This window comes from Prionailurus bengalensis, chromosome C2 (assembly GCF_016509475.1).
Source record: "Prionailurus bengalensis isolate Pbe53 chromosome C2, Fcat_Pben_1.1_paternal_pri, whole genome shotgun sequence".
In the NCBI taxonomy this organism is placed as follows: Eukaryota; Metazoa; Chordata; class Mammalia; order Carnivora; family Felidae; genus Prionailurus; species Prionailurus bengalensis.
The window spans coordinates 76,104,373-76,123,879 of NC_057350.1; the positions used below are offsets into that span (position 1 = coordinate 76,104,373).

Sequence of the window (19,507 nt, forward strand, 5' to 3'; positions counted from 1 at the left end):
GAATGCAAAGAGAAATATAAAGTCAGGGGAAGTGGGTAGAGGAAGGGGAAGCATACATCTGGAAAGTTACTGCAGCAAGTAGGAAGAGAACCCCAAACTGTGACCACTAAATAGGATTCATGAATCTCCTCTTCTCTCCCTTCTGCTTCTGAATAAAGCCATACCTAGCTCAGAGACCCTAGCCGCCTCTAAGGCTTCCGTAATCCATCCTGGAAAATCGTACGAAACTGATGCACAATCCCAATCCAATCCATTTTCTAGTTAGCAAAGGAAAATCCGGTCCGGCGTTTATTTTTAGCAGCGCTTCCCAGTGACCGAATGCTACAGCTCCTCAGCTAGGATAACTGAGGACCGTATTGGGGAGAGCGGCGAAGGGGGGCGGGGGAGCGGGAGGCGGCGAAAGGGGAGGGGGGACGCCCTGCGCATGCGTGCCAGCGCCCATGCAAATCTGCTGTACATCCAGGGAGCAAAGTGGGATGATCTGTCACTACACCTGCAGCACCACGCTCGGAGGACAGCTCCTGCTGGCAGCTTCCAGACCCAGGTAAAAAAAAAAAAAAAAAAAAAAAAAAAAAAAGAAAGAAACAAAAAAATCTGAGCGGGCACCATGCATGCATTTCAATACCAGATACGCGTCGCAACCCATCCCCTGTAGAGGCAATCTGCTGCTGCTAAGTGTCCTTTGGTGCCTGATTGCAGCTTCAAGGTTTAAGAAATCCCATCTTTCAGGAAGCCTGAGGGGAAGGAAGGAAGTACGGGCGAAATCATCAGATTGGCTTCCCAGATTTGGGAATCTGAAGCGGGCCCACATCTTCCGGCCAACTTCCATTGAACTTCCAGCACTCGAAAGGGACCGAAATGGAGAGCAAAGGTATGTGGTTGTCCCCATCGGGGGACTTCCCGCTGGATGTGCGTGTGGCCAGGGCAGTCCTCAGCGAGGGGACTGCAGTGCTTGGGGAGCGAGCATCATACTAGGTCGATAGGAGGAGATGCTATGTCCGTTGCAGCACCAGGGGAGTGTGGCAGGAAGGCGACTTCTTTTTAACTCCCACAGCTTGGAAGACAGTGTTTAATACTCCATCAGTTGCGTAGTGAAGTGTGATGAGTTTTTTTTTTTTTTTCTTTTTGGGTGGGTGGGGGGAGAGTCTTTAGATGATGGGGGAGGAGAGATGTGTTGGTAAAGCAGTTTCTTTTCTGTAGAGTGGATGGGCTCAAATAATATATTTCATTTGCTTTAGGATTGCTGGCAGGCATGTTTGTATCTGATATACAGTAATGCATTGCTATTAAAAAATGTTTGGATTTCTTCACCCCCACCCCATAAAGATGGTATTTCTGGGCGTGTATGACCACATCCTACTGCATTTTGAATATATATCAGCAGACAAATTGGGTCTATTTGAAACAGTGTGCGTTAGAACTGACCTCTAAGGAGAACAGTGTATCAGAGTACTGCTTGGCTCCCAAGCGTGATGCATTTACTAGTTCTGGACATGTATATATTAATATTCTCCTCATAAGCAAATCTGCATACTATACACATACGAACTGGTAAAGGAACTATAAAAATCAACTTGTGATGCCATATTTAACAAACAAAATGACTATTACAGTTGTAAGGCTGATTATCCTTCGGGTTTAACTCCATCTATGCAGGTTTCTTCCTCCTCCTCCTCCTCCTCCCCCTCCTCCTCCTCTTTCTCCTCCTCTTCCTCCTCCTCCTCCTCCCCCTTCAAACACCCACCAGGTTGCAAGAACCTTGAGTGATGTGGTCAGATACCCAGTAGGAATATTGGATGTATTTAATTCTGGTGAAATCAGAAGAAATGATGTCAACTTTTATGAAACTATATTCATTACCCAGAACTAGAGAAGCTATATTTGAAACAAGGTTTTATTTTTAAACCAGGAATGTCAGTCATCGTGGCAATGTGCTCAGATCAGGGAATGGTGGGGGGTTACCTATTTCTGAGCTGACTAGTAAAAACAGAGTGTCGAACAATAGCAGGTATATGTTCAGTAAAGTATTTTAAGTATTTAATTAGAAGAGTTCAGTATTTGAACCTAGGAGAGTATTTACAGTATGAAAAGAACTGAATTAACATGGATTTACACTAGTTGGCAATTTTCAAATTAGACAGATTATCTTTAGGATTTGCTGATGGGCATTTCTATGTTCAATAATGATGTACCTACATGAGAGAGTCCATGTCTCTTATATAGATGAGGCATATATTTATTAACTCTTGTGTAATCCGTTTTTAAATGAGAAGCCAGTTTTAACTCATAGAGATCTGTAATATTCTAGTTGATTATTTCTGGAACATAAGTTAACAACAGAGAGTATCATTTTACTCTAAAGCAGTTTTTTTTTTTTTTTCACTTAGATGACACCTGCTATTTGGTTATTAAACTTTATTTGGCAAGGGTTCTGAGTAACACTTTTGCTTCCAATTTATATACTAATTTGTGATCCACCATATACAGAGGATGTATCTCTTAGTGATTGTTTTTTACTTCCCTTCTTTGCCCATAAAATATGCTACATGTCACTCAAAGTGCCAGGTGATTTATATCTCAGGTTGATAACAGTAGCGTTCTAGCCATTAAGTACTGCCAATCTTGGGAATTTGGAATGGAGAAAGAATCTCAGAAATGTATCTGAGAAGAATCAGGCCAGAAGTTGTATGCCAATCCAGATCGCAGTGATACAGGCATGATTCACAGCACTGACCCAAAGGCAATGAAGAATTTTGCCTTTATTGTGGTCGTTTTGCAGTGGTACCAAATTGCTTCAGGCACAAGACACAGTGAAAGTCCTTTTGCATTTAGTTCTTAGACTTCCTTTAAAAAACCGAATTAACCAGGTAGTGATCGTATTAAGAATGGCTAATTACTTACACATTAGCTTCACTTTCTAAGTTGAGGCAAATAGCACAGGAAAAATGGTAGCTAACTTGAAATTTTTATTATAGAAGAAAAAAAAGTATATTGAGAGAAGTATATCCATATCTCATTCTAATTGATGCATCTTTCATACTTTATGCTCTCATGCACAAACTTCCTTCCCCCGCAGATTTAAATCTAATTCTAGGAAGACATTCTCAAATGTAAGTACATATAATTTTCTTTTCTATTGGAAACTCTTTTAACATAGATTCAAAGAGTGTTACTGAATGATTCAGTTGAGGGTTCAAGAGTTCTTCATTTCAGAAAAAAAAATCTAATGGCCCAATTAATCTTGAATCTTGTTGCCAGCATTTGACAACCTTCACATTACCTCCAGCATTTGAAAACCTTTCTTAGAACACTTGTCCAGAGTCTCTAGCAGAACATCAGGTTACAAATAGGATAAAAATTTTTTGCTTCCTTATTACTTTGCATCACTTCCTATCATCCAGGGTAAGGAGAGGAAAATAAATCAATTGACCTAGCAACCAATCATGATCTAATTTCAGTGATTTTTATGCACCATGATAATTAATATTGCCTCAAAGATTTGGGTTGGTTCACAGTCTGACCAGCTTTGACAGAATTTATGTCTTGCAGTGGTTCACAAACTTTGCTACACATTAGAATCATCTGGCATGCTTTTTAAACATCCTCATGCCTGGCCAAATCCCTACCACTGACATCAGAATGTTGAGGTGTAAGAGAGGCACAGGTATTTTTTAAAGATGCCCGGTGCAGCAATGTTTGGACACCACTAATTTGGATTCTTGATAATCAAAATGTGATTTGAAGACTAGCTTTTTAGAAGTACAGAATCTGGATTTTTATTCTAGGCTTACTGGACCAGAATCTGATTTTTAACAACATCCCCAGGTAATGTACATGCCCATTAAAGTTTGAGAAGCCTTGATTTAGAGTGACGCAAGAGGTTCTCTGTCCCTCTCTCTCATCTTCTTTTTGCCTTTTTCTGCCTGCACCACATCTTTTCTTTGTCTAGCTAGGTTCTAAACCTCCGGCTGGCATATTAGAAACACCTGTGGAGCATTTAAAGCATAAAGATGCTTAGGGCACACCTCTAGACATTCTGACTACATTTGTTCCGGAGTGGAACCTGGGTGTAGGTATTTTTGAAAAGCTCCCCGGTGATGCTAATAGCTAGCCAGAATTAACCACTGGTCTAGGTCTTTGCTATTCAAGGTGTGGCCAATAGACAAGCAGCATTAGCATCATCTGGGAACTTGTTAGAAATTCAGAACGCCAGGCCCTACCCTAGACTTACTGAATCAACATGCATTTCAGTAAAATCTGCTGGTCATTTGCATGCACATTAAAGTGGGAGAAGCACAGGTCTAGGTCTTAGGGAACTGATTGTATCTAAGACTGCCACCTCCGTATAGAGGATGTGATATCCTCTAATCAGTACGGAAGCTCCTGGATATGTGGTCATGTTATAGGTCTTTGGTTGCTTTTGGAAAGAATGGGAATGAGATGGAAAAGACATTGCTTGTTTTATGGTTAGATCAGAAAATGGATTCACTTTTAAATACCCTCTCTGCTCTTCCTCAAGCCATTTAACTTTCAACCCCCGATTATCTTTGAACACTTATTCTGTAGGTCCATTCTGAGCTTCTGACAATATCCTGGTGTTAACCCAGGGTAGTGTGATATTAGACTGCTTAAATCAAGGTATGTCTTAGAGTGAATATTGCCTTAACCTCTTCCCATGGGCCTATGGCCCTGTTTAACTCCTTTGAGATTTATTTGATGTGCCCCTTGCTCCACAAAATCTTCCCTGATCTCCCTGACATCTAATTGGTATTTTGTTGGCATACTTTATGTGACCTAAGTATTGTTTGTCTCCCACATAATGCATTTCCTACAATCAGCATTGCAATCTTTGTGTTCTTTATTTAAACAAGTATTTACTGAATACCGGCTATATTCTCAATGTGCCTGCTTCTGAGACTAAAAGAAAACTAAGATGCAGTCCCCAGTCTTAAAGATCTCCTTCTCATGACTCCACTAATAGACTAACCTTCCTGCAGGCATCATCTGAACTTCTTACACTCCTGCAGCTACCCAGCTGCCTGCTTCAGCTAAAACATTTTTGTTTACCATAGCGGAGTTCTGGTTACATACGTTGGCCTGAATGGCCTGACTTAGTTTACCATGCCATGTTCATGCATTCAGTAGAGAGTAAATCAAGAGAGGTGAAAGATGTTTGGGTACCAGAAACATCAGTTTGATTCCAGAACATAGAAGGCAGTGACCTGACCTGCTTTCTCTGTAGAGAACTGCACATGTATTCCCAGTGAAGATTCAACTCTCTTCTGGGTTTCACATCAACCATTAGAGTCGAACCAGGGGCATGAACCAATATATTTAAGGCACAGAACAGTTGTTTCTCTGAAACCAGAGTGACTCACTTTGTGGGAGAGAAGGGAAATGTATCTGTAGTAACTAGTGAGCAGATCTGGGAAGTGATTTTAAGAAAAGCTATTCCATGCTTTAAAAAAAAATCCCAAACTCTGAGGCCATTGTGGTGGGATAGGTAAAATATAATGCAGTAAAAAACATAACAATAGAAGAGGCATTGGGCATGAGATCCTTTTTGCTACCCCAGCTCTAATAAGTAACCTTGGGCAAATCATTTTCTTTCTCTTCTGAGTCTCATGATTCTTAGGTTGTAAAGGGAGTTCATTTCATTGAATTCAAAAGGTTTACTTAGTTGCTGCATTGTTCCAAGAGCATTGTTAAATGCAGGGTATGGGGATATAAATAGTGCATTGACTTGCCCTCTAGGAGCTTCCTTCTGTTCTGGAGACACATGAACAGACTCAGGAGCTGTTTATTTCCAACATCGTTATGTCTTTTCCTTATTCATTTTTCAGTGCTGGTGGTTGCCCAGAGGCTAGAGTATAAAGTCTTACAGTGATTAATGGCCTCTATAGGGACACTTGACATTCCACAGCAGCAGTGCCTACCTTTTGTTCCCCTTTTGGTTTATCTAAACAAAATTATTGTGTGGGGAAAACATCTGAACTCAAGCTAAGTATCTATTCTAAAAGCAGTCTGGCTGACCAGCTACCTTGCCAGTAACCTACTGTCTGATTTAGGCACTGATTATCAGGTGTGTTAGCATCAGGAATGAGCCCAGAGGTGGCAGCAAGCAGTGCCACCCCTTACCTCTGTCTCTATGCCTTTAAGCTTCTGAAGTACTGACCCTATTAGGTATGCTGTCTTGTACCCATTACATGGACCAGTAGTGGTAAATTGGATTTTCTGACTTGTCACGTTTTAACTGCCGCAAATAACATTCATTAGACACTTTGTATTCTTTCTAGGGGCTTTTAAGACATATCATCTCCCTTCAAACCCTGTGATTAGGCATTTTAACTTCATTTTATAGATAGCAAAACCAGAGGCTCAGAAAGACTAAGTGACTTAGGCAACTCATCTTTGTTTCTCTGTGAAATAAGAATTACCGTACCCACCCCAAACCCTGCACTATAATATCATGATTATGAAATTAAACGCATACGAGTAAAGCATGCAGAGTTCTGTAGAATCACACTTAGTCTTTTGTTATTATTAGATGTGTTTGTCTTTTCCCTAGAATGTGAGATCCTGGAGGGAAGGAATTGGTCCTTTGCTACCTTTGTAGTTTTAGAAGCCAATGTGTCGCATGGATACTCAACAAATCTTCCCCGTTGATTTGTGCAAAGGCTTTAATTTACTAAAAGGAATTTCTTCTGTGCTTAGTCTATATTTCTATAGTAACTCCTTGAACACCTGAATTTGTATCTGTTTTGCTAGGACTTAGTTGTGAGGCAGTTATATAATAATATCGTGTGGGTTTGGGGATGGGGATAGATTGGGTCAAGTATTACACCTTGAATGGTTTAAAATACAGACAGTGTAAAATCTGATGACTAATAGCATTCTCCATCAGGGGTGCACATCAAAATCATTGGGTATGCATGGTACACAGCACTGGGATATTTAAGAAGCACCTCAGATGGTTAGGGTGTGCATTCTCAATTAGGAACCAATAGATAAGCCATGGGGGGGGGGGGAATTCATATGAAAATATAACATGTACCTGAGTCACTCATCAGGAACACTACAGGACTCCCACTGCCTGGATCTTGACTATTATTATCTTAAGTGTTAAGAGAGTGTGACACATAGACAAGAGACCTAATTCCTGTACTATAGGCTTGGGATAGAAAATAGACAGGTCAATAGACTGTGGGTGTCTGAGGCTAAGAAGACACATCGTTTCCCCCAATTATCTTCATCTCTGCATTAGCATCCTTGCACTTAGAACATGGTGGATTTTTTTCCCAGGATCTATGTCTATAGTTCTAATTTTAGTTTGCTCTTCTCTCCAGTTACTTTTTCAAACAATCTCTGTCTCCTTGTCTTTGGGAATGTGGGATTCCCACCCCAGAGGAGGCCATGGTATTTCGCTCCTGTGATACAATTGAGGGTACCTTGGAAGAAGTCCCAAAGGACACCTGTTGCTCCTCCACAGACCCTTGTTCTTTTCCCCTTTTTTACAAATCATAGACTGGCTTCTTAACTGAGACAAACCCCATCACCAGTGATTCAGAGAGTGCAGATAATCGAAAGTGGACTTTAAACTATGCAAAAGAAGGATTGGAAGTTGTTATTTTGTAGTTGGGGTTTTTGTTGCTCTCCTCATTGTGGATTGCCATTAGCCTGAGAAGCAGCCCAAAGGGAGGGGACTGCAAAAAAACAAACTCAGAAGCTTTTACAGGCCATTCAGAAGATAACTAAATGTATCAGATTCCCTTTACCAGAAGGTAGGAGGAAGCAGCAATGCCAATCTGCCAATAATGTGTCCATCTCTTCCTACCCCATTCATTCTTACAGTTATCACCCGTGTGAAATGGTTTTTCTTGAACCCTTAAATACTGATAATATTCAAACAGGTGGAGCAAACCTCAACACAGGGCAAATTGGGACATTCTTTTTCAACTTTTTGGAAACCAAAAACCTAGATATGTTTCTGGCTTTAAAAAAAATGACATAATCATTCTAATTGTTAACATCTAGAAAGTTTAAAATTAAATTATTTGAGCAGTTTTCTCCTAAGGCACTTCTTTCATTTCAAAATATTTTTAACATTTCTAGTACTATTTAAAATTGAATTTGATTTGCTTCTTTTTCTCTTCTGGGATTTAAAGGAGAAGTATTTGCTTTGTGTCAAGAGAAAGGTTGCCATGCAAATCATGCTTCATTTGCAAGTCTACAAATGATTTAAAAGGAGATGACATAGGTACTTTTTACCTGTGGACTTTGCATTGGCATCAGCATAAAAAAGCAAAGTGATGATGCAAATAGAGCAAAACCCTCAATAATACTGAGGCAAGGGAGACAACTAAAGCAATTTTAAAACAAGGCAGTTGGTTGATTTATTTAATAAGCAGTACTTATTGATTACCTAGTATGTGTTTGCATTCTCTGAGTTTTTCAAACTGGGGCATGCACACTAAAGGGATTGCAAACTGATGTGATCCACTGAGGCACAGAAAACATGCTGCATGTTCTGATGAAATAAAACTAAAACCATGAAACAAACTCTTAACAAACTGCGGATTGATGGAGGGAGGTGAGAAAATGGGTTAAATAGGTGAGGGGGATTCAGGAGGGCACTTGTGATGAGCACTGGGTGTTGTATATAAGTGATGAATCACTGTATCTTACACCTGAAACTAATATTATAGTATGTTAACAATCTTGAAACAGTAAATAAATAAACAAATAAATAAAGTACTTTAATTAAAAAACACACAACAAAACTAATATTGGGCTAGATGCTAGAAAACCTCCCTTCAGGTTCTAGTCCCTGTATTCAATGGAAGAACTGGGGAATAATCTCTTCCATCTCTTCTCTGGAGCTCAGGGTCCTAAGTCTTTTTTTTTTTTTTTTTTTTTTTTAACTTGATTTGCCTATTGTTTTCTATTTTCTTATTACAGAGAAACTGCTTTTTCAGCTACTTTGTGTTCTTCCTTTACTTGGTCCTGTTTAGACTTGACGTCTACGGAAAATACAACGGGGTGGTCATTACTACCACATTAATTTTTAAAGACACACTATAGGTCTGAGCTAGATTTTTAATACTGTGAGTTGTGTGACTGACATTGCTAGGTCTATTGCTGAGTTGAGCAATTTATTTGGTTCCAAGTGAGAAAGGACTAAGATGAGGAGGTCAATTGCTACTTGGCTGGCATTTGTAGATTGCATGATTATGACCACATATAGGCCCAGGTATGTCGGAACTGAGTGGGGGCTGAGGGAGCCTTGTGGCAAAGACCCTGGCTGGGGAATCTGAAGATTTGGATTGAATCCTGCTTCCTGCCCCAACTGTTAATTTAGAGTTGCGCTGTCTTTGTTTCTTCATCTGTGAAACAAGGGTGGATTAGAGGCAAGATTCATTTCATCTCTGGGATTGTCAGAACCAGCATTTGTGAGGTATTTATGTAGGTACCACAGTGGATAAATTCTGTTTAAGGATTTATGGTTGGTGCCTTGGTCTCCTATTTCTTTGGCTATCTGAGTGACATTTTCTCAACAGATTGTATGTTATGCTTTTTTTTTTTTTTTTTTATCCTCACACGGGTCTTCTTTACAATTAAGATTAGTTTATTTATAAATCAGTCATATGTGAAGTTGATTTGGTAGATACGGTTTTCTCCTTTCTCCCACCCTAACCAGCACCTCACCCCTAAAAAAAGGAAAGACAAACAGAATAATGCCAAGAAACCCAAGTGCTGAGTGTCTTACTGACGTAATAGAAGGAGATTTGATTTTCTTATAGCTCTCAATCAGCAGTAATATATTATTAAAAAATAATTGCGCTCAGTCCTTCAGTCTTCAAACAATTAAAAAACTGATAACTATCTCTTCTGATATTTGATTAGCTACAGATCATTTCAGATAGAAGATACATTTTCACTTCCAGATGAAAGTTATCCAAAGTCTAAGAGTTTCATGGTTAATAAGCTGAATTTCTTGAACGCACCAAGAATGAAATACAGTGATGAGGTGGAAATTTGACAGCCATTAACATGTTTATGAACATGAGTTACAATCAGAAATACTTGTGATATGATGATCCTTATAAAAAACAGTGATGTGGTTATATGTACTGATTTCATTAATGTAGATTTTGTATGTCCATGGACAAAGAGTAGATTGTAATTTGCAAAAAAGTGGCAATATTTGGGTAATGCTAATTGAATTATGAATGGATTTTTCCCCATTTTCAAAATTTTCACCAATATTTAAGTTTCTTGTTGTTGTTGTTGTTGTTGTTAATAAAGCATAGGTACACTGGGTGTTGGGTTCAGTGATAATCTTTTAAACAAATCTACTCAAACTGAACTCAAGCAAATCCATGCTTCATGGTTTTATGCTTTATTCATGTGAGACATTGAAAGGACATTTGAAGAGATAATTGCCTTTTGAAATAATGTTAATGTAGTTTTTGCTATGTACCAAGCACTGTGTTTTACTGTATATTGACTCATTTAATCCTGATAACAATCCAGTGATTCAGGCACTATTGTTGTTCCTATTTTAGGAAGTAAAAAAACCAGGGATAGAGACTGTAAGTAACTTTCCCAGATTACACAGCTAGTAAGTGGCAGACTGGCTTTATCATCTGTGAGTTTAACCCCTACTGAAAGTCGAAGGCATATTTTGCTCTAGTCTGGTGAGTCTAGACTTATCTTTGTTATTGAAAACTAGCCCATCTTTGCACACACATGTTAAATGTGTACATTTTATTAAGTTTTAGGATGCCTGATCTCTGTAGGCTCAGTCTCCCCCAAGCTTCGGGCCAGTGAGAGTAGACTTGGGGCATCACTGGAAGTTTCTGCCTGGTATCAGGTGGGTATGAGAAAGAGTCCTTTGTTCTTGTATGCCTTCTGTTGACTTCTAAACCCAATGGCTTAACTAACCATGGGGTTACAATTACCATTTTTTATTTTTATCTCACCTCCAATAGCTGTCCTGCATATCTGGGAAGCTCAGTGGTATGGTAGAAAGATTATAAGGCTTGAAGTCAGGGGCTCCTGGGTGGCTCAGTCGGGTGAGTGTCTGACTTCAGCTCAGGTCATGATCTCATGGTTCGTGGGTTCAAGCCCTGTGTTGGGCTCTGTGCTGACAGCTCAGATCCTGGAGCCTGCTTCAGATTCTGTGTCTCCCTCTCTCTCTCTGCCTCATCCCCGCTTGTGCTCTGTCTCTGTCTCTGTCTCTCTCTCAAAAATAAATAAACATTAAAAAAAAAAAAAAGACTTGAAATCAGACATAACAACTAGCAACTTGTTAATCCCTATGGCTTGAGCAGGATTTGTCTCTGTGTCTTTGCCTCCTCATCTGTACAATGGCTGTTTCAAAATTGATGGGGCAAGGAAAGAAAATATATATAAAGAACCAAGTCTAAAATCAGTAGTCAATAATAACAGCTGTTGCTGTTGAGGTTATTATTTGATCCTTAGGCTTACACCTTCCTCTTTTCCTGAATGGGGCTGGATTCTTGTCTCAAACTCCTAATTATTACCTTAGCTTTGTTCCATAGAACTAGATGCAGCTATTGGTGTCCTTAATACCGCATGAACATTCCTGATACATGACAGGATTCCTACTTGATGCTGGAAGATGCTACCTTTCTTACTCTTAATGACACATTCCTTCCTTTTCCATCATTCTCCTCCTCCTCCTTTGACATGAGGTGTAATGGATCTAGAATTGGTTCCATTCCTCCTCACTCTTCTTTAGACTGCTAACCTTGCTGCCCTCAGTGGTTTTCTCCTTTATCCTGCCTAACTCCAATTTACTCATTTTTCTTTTGTTGGAGCCACCAGAATGCCATGCAACAATGGTATATTGTTCCAAACCATAGTTTTCAAGACATAGTGTTTATATCATGCTATAAAAATTAAAGAGTAGTGACACTGATTGGTTAATCCATTGATCTGCTTGATCAGAATTTTACTAATTTGTCCCCATTGTCTGACCTAAAATGCGGTCCAGTTTCCTCAGCTTGTGTAGACAAGCTAAACTTCTCTTGTACCTTGTTATTGAGTATAGAAATAAATGTGTATTTTGCTGATATTTGAGGAATGTCAGAATAAGGGATCATGGGTAGCATTGTCATGAGGAAAACATATAGCTTAAAAGAGTAAGATTATGTCTAAAAAATCACCCCAGTACAACCACATCAGTTAGTTAATACAAAGTTGTTATTAATAATGTAAATAAATAATACATGTATACAAATAATGTATGTTTGGAAGTGTCCATTTATCCATTTCTCTGTATCACGCACATTGGTTGCCATTGGGATTAAAAATGGAAAAAAGACCTTTTCTGACCTCACGAAGACCTTATAGACAAACTTTTGAAGGTAGACACAAGCAGGAGTCTGGGAAGAGCTGACTGCTGGTGATGCATGTGAAAATTTAGATTAAAATTTAAATTTACTCTTAATATCACATCTTCTGTGTGGATTGCTCTGGCTAGGTGTTATAGGACAGAGACCAATGATTATGACAAGGTTTATACCCTTTGCTATTATACCAGATACAGAAATATAATCCATGAGAACACAGAGAAGGGAGTTGGCATTTGAGTTTGGTCTTGCAGAAGGAATGGAACTGACATATTGTAAAACTATTCCAGGCTGATGGAATAGTATAATCAAAGGTATAGATTAATTGGCAAACATGTTACAACTTGGAAAACATTAAGTGGTTGGTTAATTCATTCATCTAGCAAATATTTGTTATGCTGGATACCGTTCCAGGATACTGTTCCACTGTACTGAATATAGTAGTGAGAAGACAAAGTCCCCACCCTCATGAAGCAGGTAGGTTTGGGGACACGAAACAGTGAATGATGAATCATGAAAGATTAGGGGAAATTGTGGAGGCCTGTTACAAATTACATAATGTAGATGATGATAATGTACATTTAAAACATTAATTAATATAATTATCTTTAAAAATTAGATTCCCAGGGCTTTTAGAGTATAAATCTACTTGCAAAGCTTCAGTTATTCCCTTGCTTTTCAAGAAAACATCCACTTTACAAAGCAAGGCATACCTATAAACATACTGCCATGGCCAGAGAAAATACTGTGATCCAGTATTTTACTCTATGACTTTTGCCAGTCTCTGATGCTAAGACACTTCCCTTGCTTAATGGAACAGTGAATTTCACTTCTGGTCACTTTTGGCTTTCAATCCCCTGAAATTTTTGCATTTCAAGTTACAAATTGGTATTTAGGAGAAAGGTCCAGAGAATCATTTTGAAATGTGTCAGGTTCAAAAACCATACCTTGAAGGTCTATAAATTATTATCAAGTCTCAGAATTATGATTACAGGGCACAAATGACACAAGTACTAATATACGTGTATTTTGCAACTATGTTATATCAGACTCTTCAAACTCTCCTACCCTTAATATATGAAGACTCATGTAAGAAATATGTTTGACTTAAACCTTACCATCACTCTTTCAATGGCATATTTTGTTTTTCTAGCTATCTTTCTTTAGGGAAGATAAGGAAGTTAAAAAGAGTAGTTTCTGAACCCAATTCTGTTTTTGATTTTTGTCTGTACATTTTCTATGTGAAGAAATTGGGCAAGGTTCCTAAATCTCCCTAGCTATGGATTTTATCATCCATATAATGGTGCTAATAATAGTATCTATTAAAGGAGATGTTTTGAGGATTAAATGAGATGACATATTAAAGTGTTTACTACACTGCCTGGCATATAGGAAAGACTCAACAAAACATAGCTATGATTAAATATCTCAAAACTGCCTCATTATAACCTCTGGTACAAAATTATAGCCATGGCTTTTGCTGAGTCTGATGGATTCATGTTTGCTTAATTATTTAAATGAATTCCAAGCATAGTATTCCAGTCTGAACTTCTAGTTGTAACTCAACATAGAGCTGCAAAATACAGTAACCCCTCAAAGATACCACTTTTGGATCAAAGTTTTCAAACTGTTCCAGGAAGACACTTCCTGTCAAATTGGACAGCGATAATCAATGGTTGGAATCTAGAATACCATCTTATATAGAGAAGGTCTCATCCTGGCTGGTGAAAGATTTATGAACAAGATTTCGAAATTGAAGGTCAGCAGATGATTTTCATCTAATAGCCATAAGGAGCAGTTAGACAGATGGCAAAGACAGCCTTGTCTTTTCTCTGAGCAACCTCTTTTGATCTTGACTGGCCATGAATCATGTCTCAGTGAGGAGGTGAGGGTGTTGGGAGCAGGCTGCAGCCTCCTAAGATACTCATTCCTTTAAGAATGTTTCTGGAACAAAAGAGTTATAAAGACAATCCCTCATGAATAAAATTTGAGGTGATTTCTTCCTTTGCTTTTTTTTTTACTTATTATTTTTGTCACAGTTCTAGAAAGCGTATTATTCAAGATAGTTTCTTGTCTCCTCCCTCATTTTTTTTCTCTTCAGAAACAATCACTTTCAACTCTTTTTGATATTTATTCTCATATTCTAAATAATATAATATTCTTGCTGCCTCTCAATTTCTCAGATCTGTTGTTGATGTCCTGCCATGGAAATGAACTTTCCATCTCTTTTCACGATCACATTCTCACCCTTACAGGCATCCTTCTAGCCTGCCATCTTCCCAAGGCTGTTACTTTGTTACTTTGGTTAGATCGGGTTTTAGTAGTTAATTATTATGACCTGGTAAATACTTTTTATGACTAACCAAGTTAAACTATCATTACTCTTCCTTTCCTCTTAAGATTTTGTGTTTTTTCTCTGATTGATAGCTGTCTTGTTTCTTTGTTTGCTCAGCTCTCTGTGTACTTTTCACTATTTAACTACAGGTCTCTCTGCCAGTGTTCTGAATCTCATCTCAAGACATTCAGTTGTAGAGATAATTCTATCAAGGTCATCTTCTTGAAGTGATCTCTCTCAGTACTTTTTGACTTGATTCTACATGTGCTCTTTTCCTTTGATGCCCTGTACATGGGTTTGATTTTGGAATCTTCCTTTCCATCACCATGGAAAATCTCTGCAGGTCTCTTTGTTTTGATCTCGTGTTCTCCTGTATCCTCTGTATTCTTCTCTCCCTTATTTTGGGGGAATAAATTTTCCAGTGACTTCCTGAAAAAAAAAAAGATACATAATAGTTAAACTTGAAATATCTGAAATATCTTTGTGATATCTGAAAATACCTTCATTCTTTCTTCATATTTGAATAATAATTTGGTAAAGAATTTTAGTTTGAAAATCATTTTCCTGAAATGGCACTGCTATAATATCTTTTTTGTCTTTCACTTTGGTTGTTCTGGTCTGATGCCATTCTGATTCTTTGTTTTTTGAACAGACTGATTTTTTTTCTCTTTGAAAACTTACAGGATCTATTCTTTTTGGCTGAGTTCAGAAACTTTATGAAGATTTGCCTTGTTGTGGTTTAATATTTACCCATTAGGCTGGGCACTTAGCAGGCTTCCTTAATATGGAAACTCATTCTTTACATCTAGAAAACTTTACTGAATATTTTTTTCTTGGTAATTTCTTCTTCTGCCCCTCCTCGTTCTCCTCCTTTGTTATTGTTCGATTCCAGCTTTTTGGAAATCTTATTACTTAGATATTGATATCCTGAATTTCTTATTTGATGTTTTTATTTTTCATATATTTTATCTTTTATTTTCCATCTCTTCTGCATTTTTCCCTATTCTCTAGGTGATAGACTCAATTTTATCTTTTAATCTTTCTGTTATTTATTTTTGAAATTTCTGGTATCAGACTTTTAGTTCCAAGATCCTTATTTGTTGCTTTCCTTTGAATGTTTGATTTTAAATTATGCTGTCTTGTTTCGCTAAGGCAATATTTTCTAATACCTTGTTAAGGATAGTAATGCTATGTTTTTCAGAAGTTTTCATCTCCTTCTATAGCCATTGTTTCCAGTTAGCTTTTTTTAAATTCCTTGCTTTAACTTTTCTCTTTCATGTTAGAGAGTTTTTACCAATATTTTTTATATTTGGTTGCCCCTTCCAAAGTGTGGGGTGCTCAAAAGTTTACTGGAAGGAATCTCTGTGCATATGGATGGGCTTATTGAAATGATCTCAGTTATAGGGTAATCACAGTGGGCTGCTCACTGTGGAGCTCCTGATTCAGTATCTTTAGGTCTTGCCTCTTAATATTTACAAGTTCCCCAAAGACTGTTTTTCTCCTGCCTGGATGACAAAGATGTGGCTGCTGGAATTATGTGGGTCTCAGCAATCAGCATATACACATTCACTTAATCTCCCAGTTTTCCATGTGGTTCTACCCATTGTATGGGGAGCTTCTGTTCTATTTTCTACAAGGAATAAATCTCCAGTCTTCTACTGGGATTGGGGAGGGTAGGTGTCTGGATGTTCACTGTTTAGGAAAAGGTTTGAGGTTATAATTCCTTGTTAAAAACAAACTTTACACCAATACTGCATATTTTACCCCACACCCCATTCATTGTATTTCTTGAGAAACCTCGTGCTACCACTGTTTGAACTTTTGAAGATTCTGTAGTCTGAGTTAGGTTGCTTACGGTCTTTCCCCACTGCCCACTTAGAATTAAGCATTCTCAGGTCTGCTAAATCCTTTATATCTTCATTAGCTTGTTTCCTCTTTCTGAAATTTAGTTGTTGTGATCTTGTCTCACTTTTGTTCCATCTTCATAGATTTCCCCCTCTCTCTCACACATACATACACACATTTATTGTACTTTTATTGGTGTTTCAAGTAGGAATGAAAGTAAAAGCTTGTGTTCATTTTCCCCATCTTTAGCCAGAAGTTTCTTTACTTTTGAAAGATGCTCTTGCACAAAGATAATCTCAGCTCAGAGGTGCTGGAAACAGCATTTTGTGGAATTTTCACAGCACTCTGGCTGGTTTCTCCTTTTTATTCAACATACTTAGATTGTCAGACATCAGGGTCACGGAAGTAGTCGAACTTCTTGTGAGAAACCAACATGTAAATACCTTAAAAGAATTACAAGATTAAGAAAGGTACCAAGATTATGACTAAATTATTTTTTGAGATGCCTTGACATAGTAATTCATTTATTTTCCCACTGCTTGGGCATATATTGGACACTTGTTCTGAGTCATGCATTGCCGTACATTGGCAAAACATTGAATAAGAGATTGTATGTGACCTTGTAAGCCTTCCACACTAGCATGGAAGACAGACACCATTGCTCAAGATGCAATGTGGTAAATGCTGTAATGGAGTTATTAACAAGTGCTAGAGATTCTAAGGGGTGGGATTGAGTAAGTCCACCCTCAAATTCATGATTGGCAATTTGTCTCAGCTCTCACAGTTCAAGCAATAATTTCCAGAAAAATCCTCTTGCCAATTCATAACTGGCAAAGTTACTAATTTTCCAGCACTGTAGAAGAGTCTTCATGGTCAGAAGGGACTTTAAAATTCATTTTAAGATCTTCATTTTACCTGGAAAAACTGAGGCTCAGAGGAAAAAAAAGGCTCAATCCCAATGAAGTCAGGACTGGAACTCTGATTTTTTTTTTATTCCTCTACTAAATATCTATCCACTAACTCCTATTGATTCCCTACCCTATCTCTAAATAGGATTAACTTTTTTAACTGGTGGCTCTAGGTTTCAAAGATAGGGAAGTATCAGTTTTGAAAACCCCTGAGGATTTCTTTTAAAAGAGCACTTCAAATGAAGGAGCTCTGCTTTGGACATAGGTATGAAACTCCAAACTCTTTCGTGTAATGTTAGAAAGACAGAAAGCTTGGAGTTGTCATTATTTCGTTTGAAAGCAGGGCCACTCTGGATTAATGGAAGAAACTGGAAGAACAGGGCTCTTTTTATTTGCACAGATTAATATTGATTGAATTTAAACTCACCTATCAAATTCAGGGGTGATTCCCAAATGAAGCCCTGGTTATGCCATTTTGCAACATATTTTTGAGAGTTTTCCATGTTTACATTGTCTCAAAAGCACACAACAGATGTATAAACATAGACTTTAAACATTTTGGAGAGGCGGAGAATGTTGTCTTCAATGAACACTTAAGAATGTAGTGCATTCTGTTAAATTTATGGTTTTGTAACTTAATTAACTATTAGCAAGTGGTGTGTTGTGGGAAAGCTAAGACCTATAAAATATACTGCTGAATAGTCAGTTCCTTATCAGTAATATAATACTAACAATAATTACATTACTCATTAAAAACAAAACACAACAACTTGAAAGAGATCTTATCATATCTTCCCAAAGGACATTAACTTTTTATATCTACAAATCATTAGATTATAAATTTCTCAGTGAGGTTTGTCTTGGGCCTTCTTCGGTTGAGAAAGGTCTTTCCTTCCTCTGGCCCTCTGAATGTTCCTGCAGTGCTGATTTCCTTCTACACTATAGTTTCTTTGAGTCCATGACCAGGCTCGTCATCTAGGCTGTGAGCATCGGGAAGGGAAAGAATATGTCTTTCTTCTTTGTTTGGCACATATTAACTTGACAGTAACTTGGCACATATTAAGTATACAATAGAAAGTTACCTGAATAAATAAAAATATAAAGCCCTTGATATGTAATATTTACTTATTTGATTTTCATAACTTTTTCCATTGTATCCTGGGTATAAAGTAGCTAAAGACTCAGAACTGACACTCAAGCACCTCATAGCCTCCACTGCCCCTTCTTTCTTTTTTGAACGGCACTCAGATTTCACCCTGAGCTCAGATCCAGCCTCTAAGTAATGGGTCATCATCACTGTGACCTAACTTCCAGTTGCCGGTAGGAAAGAACTCTCAGTCTTCATCCTTTAGAAATCTGGTAAGGCATAAAAACTTCCTCCCCCACCTTGTTAGAAGCATTTTTCTCCCCTGCTGTGTTTCTTTTTTTCTTTTTAAAGTTTATCTATTTATTCTGAAAGAGAGAGAGAGAGGGGGCGGGAGAGAGAAAGAGAGAAAGCGCACAAGGGAAGGGCAAAGAGAGAGAGGGAGAGAGAAACCCAAGCAGGTTGTCAGCACAGAGCCCAATGGGGGCTCAAACACAACCACGAGATCATGACTTGAGCTGAAATCAAGAGTCAGAAACTTAACCGAATGAGCCACTAAGGTGTCCCTTTTCCACTGTTTTTAAAAATGAGAAACAAAATAGTGTCTTCTCTGTCCTTCTCATCCTGTATGGTGGGGAGTGGCATGATTCATTATTATCTGTGCATATACCTTGTCATCAGTCCCTGTGTCCCCCTTCCTCCTGTTAGGGCCGGGATGTACTGCTCTTGTCAGCTCCCACGAAGACTTCTCTGAACACTTCCTCACATTCTACTCTTGTCCTTAGTTACAGCCCTGACCTCAGCGACTCTGGGGGTACAGATTGTACTTCTTAGGATCTTTTGTGAGTGCCACCAAAGAAACTATTATATTGGTTCAAAGGGTGGCCACGACTATCTTAACATGTTTTTCAAGATACCCCAGGATTTCTACTTTTTGGAAGGTTGAGGATGGAAGTGT

The 19,507-nt window shown here is 38.2% G+C and overlaps 1 protein-coding gene across 1 annotated transcript in view; it reads left to right on the top strand.

Moving 5' to 3' along the window:
- The first annotated feature begins 421 nt into the window (after positions 1-421).
- FGF12 (fibroblast growth factor 12) overlaps positions 422-19,507 on the top strand; it is a 559,298-nt gene continuing 540,212 nt past the window's right edge. The window contains exons 1-2 of the mRNA XM_043594581.1: positions 422-544; positions 730-871. Of these exons, the coding sequence (XP_043450516.1) occupies positions 859-871 (13 nt within the window). The 5' untranslated portion in view covers positions 422-544; positions 730-858. The remainder of the gene's footprint in view (positions 545-729; positions 872-19,507) is intronic.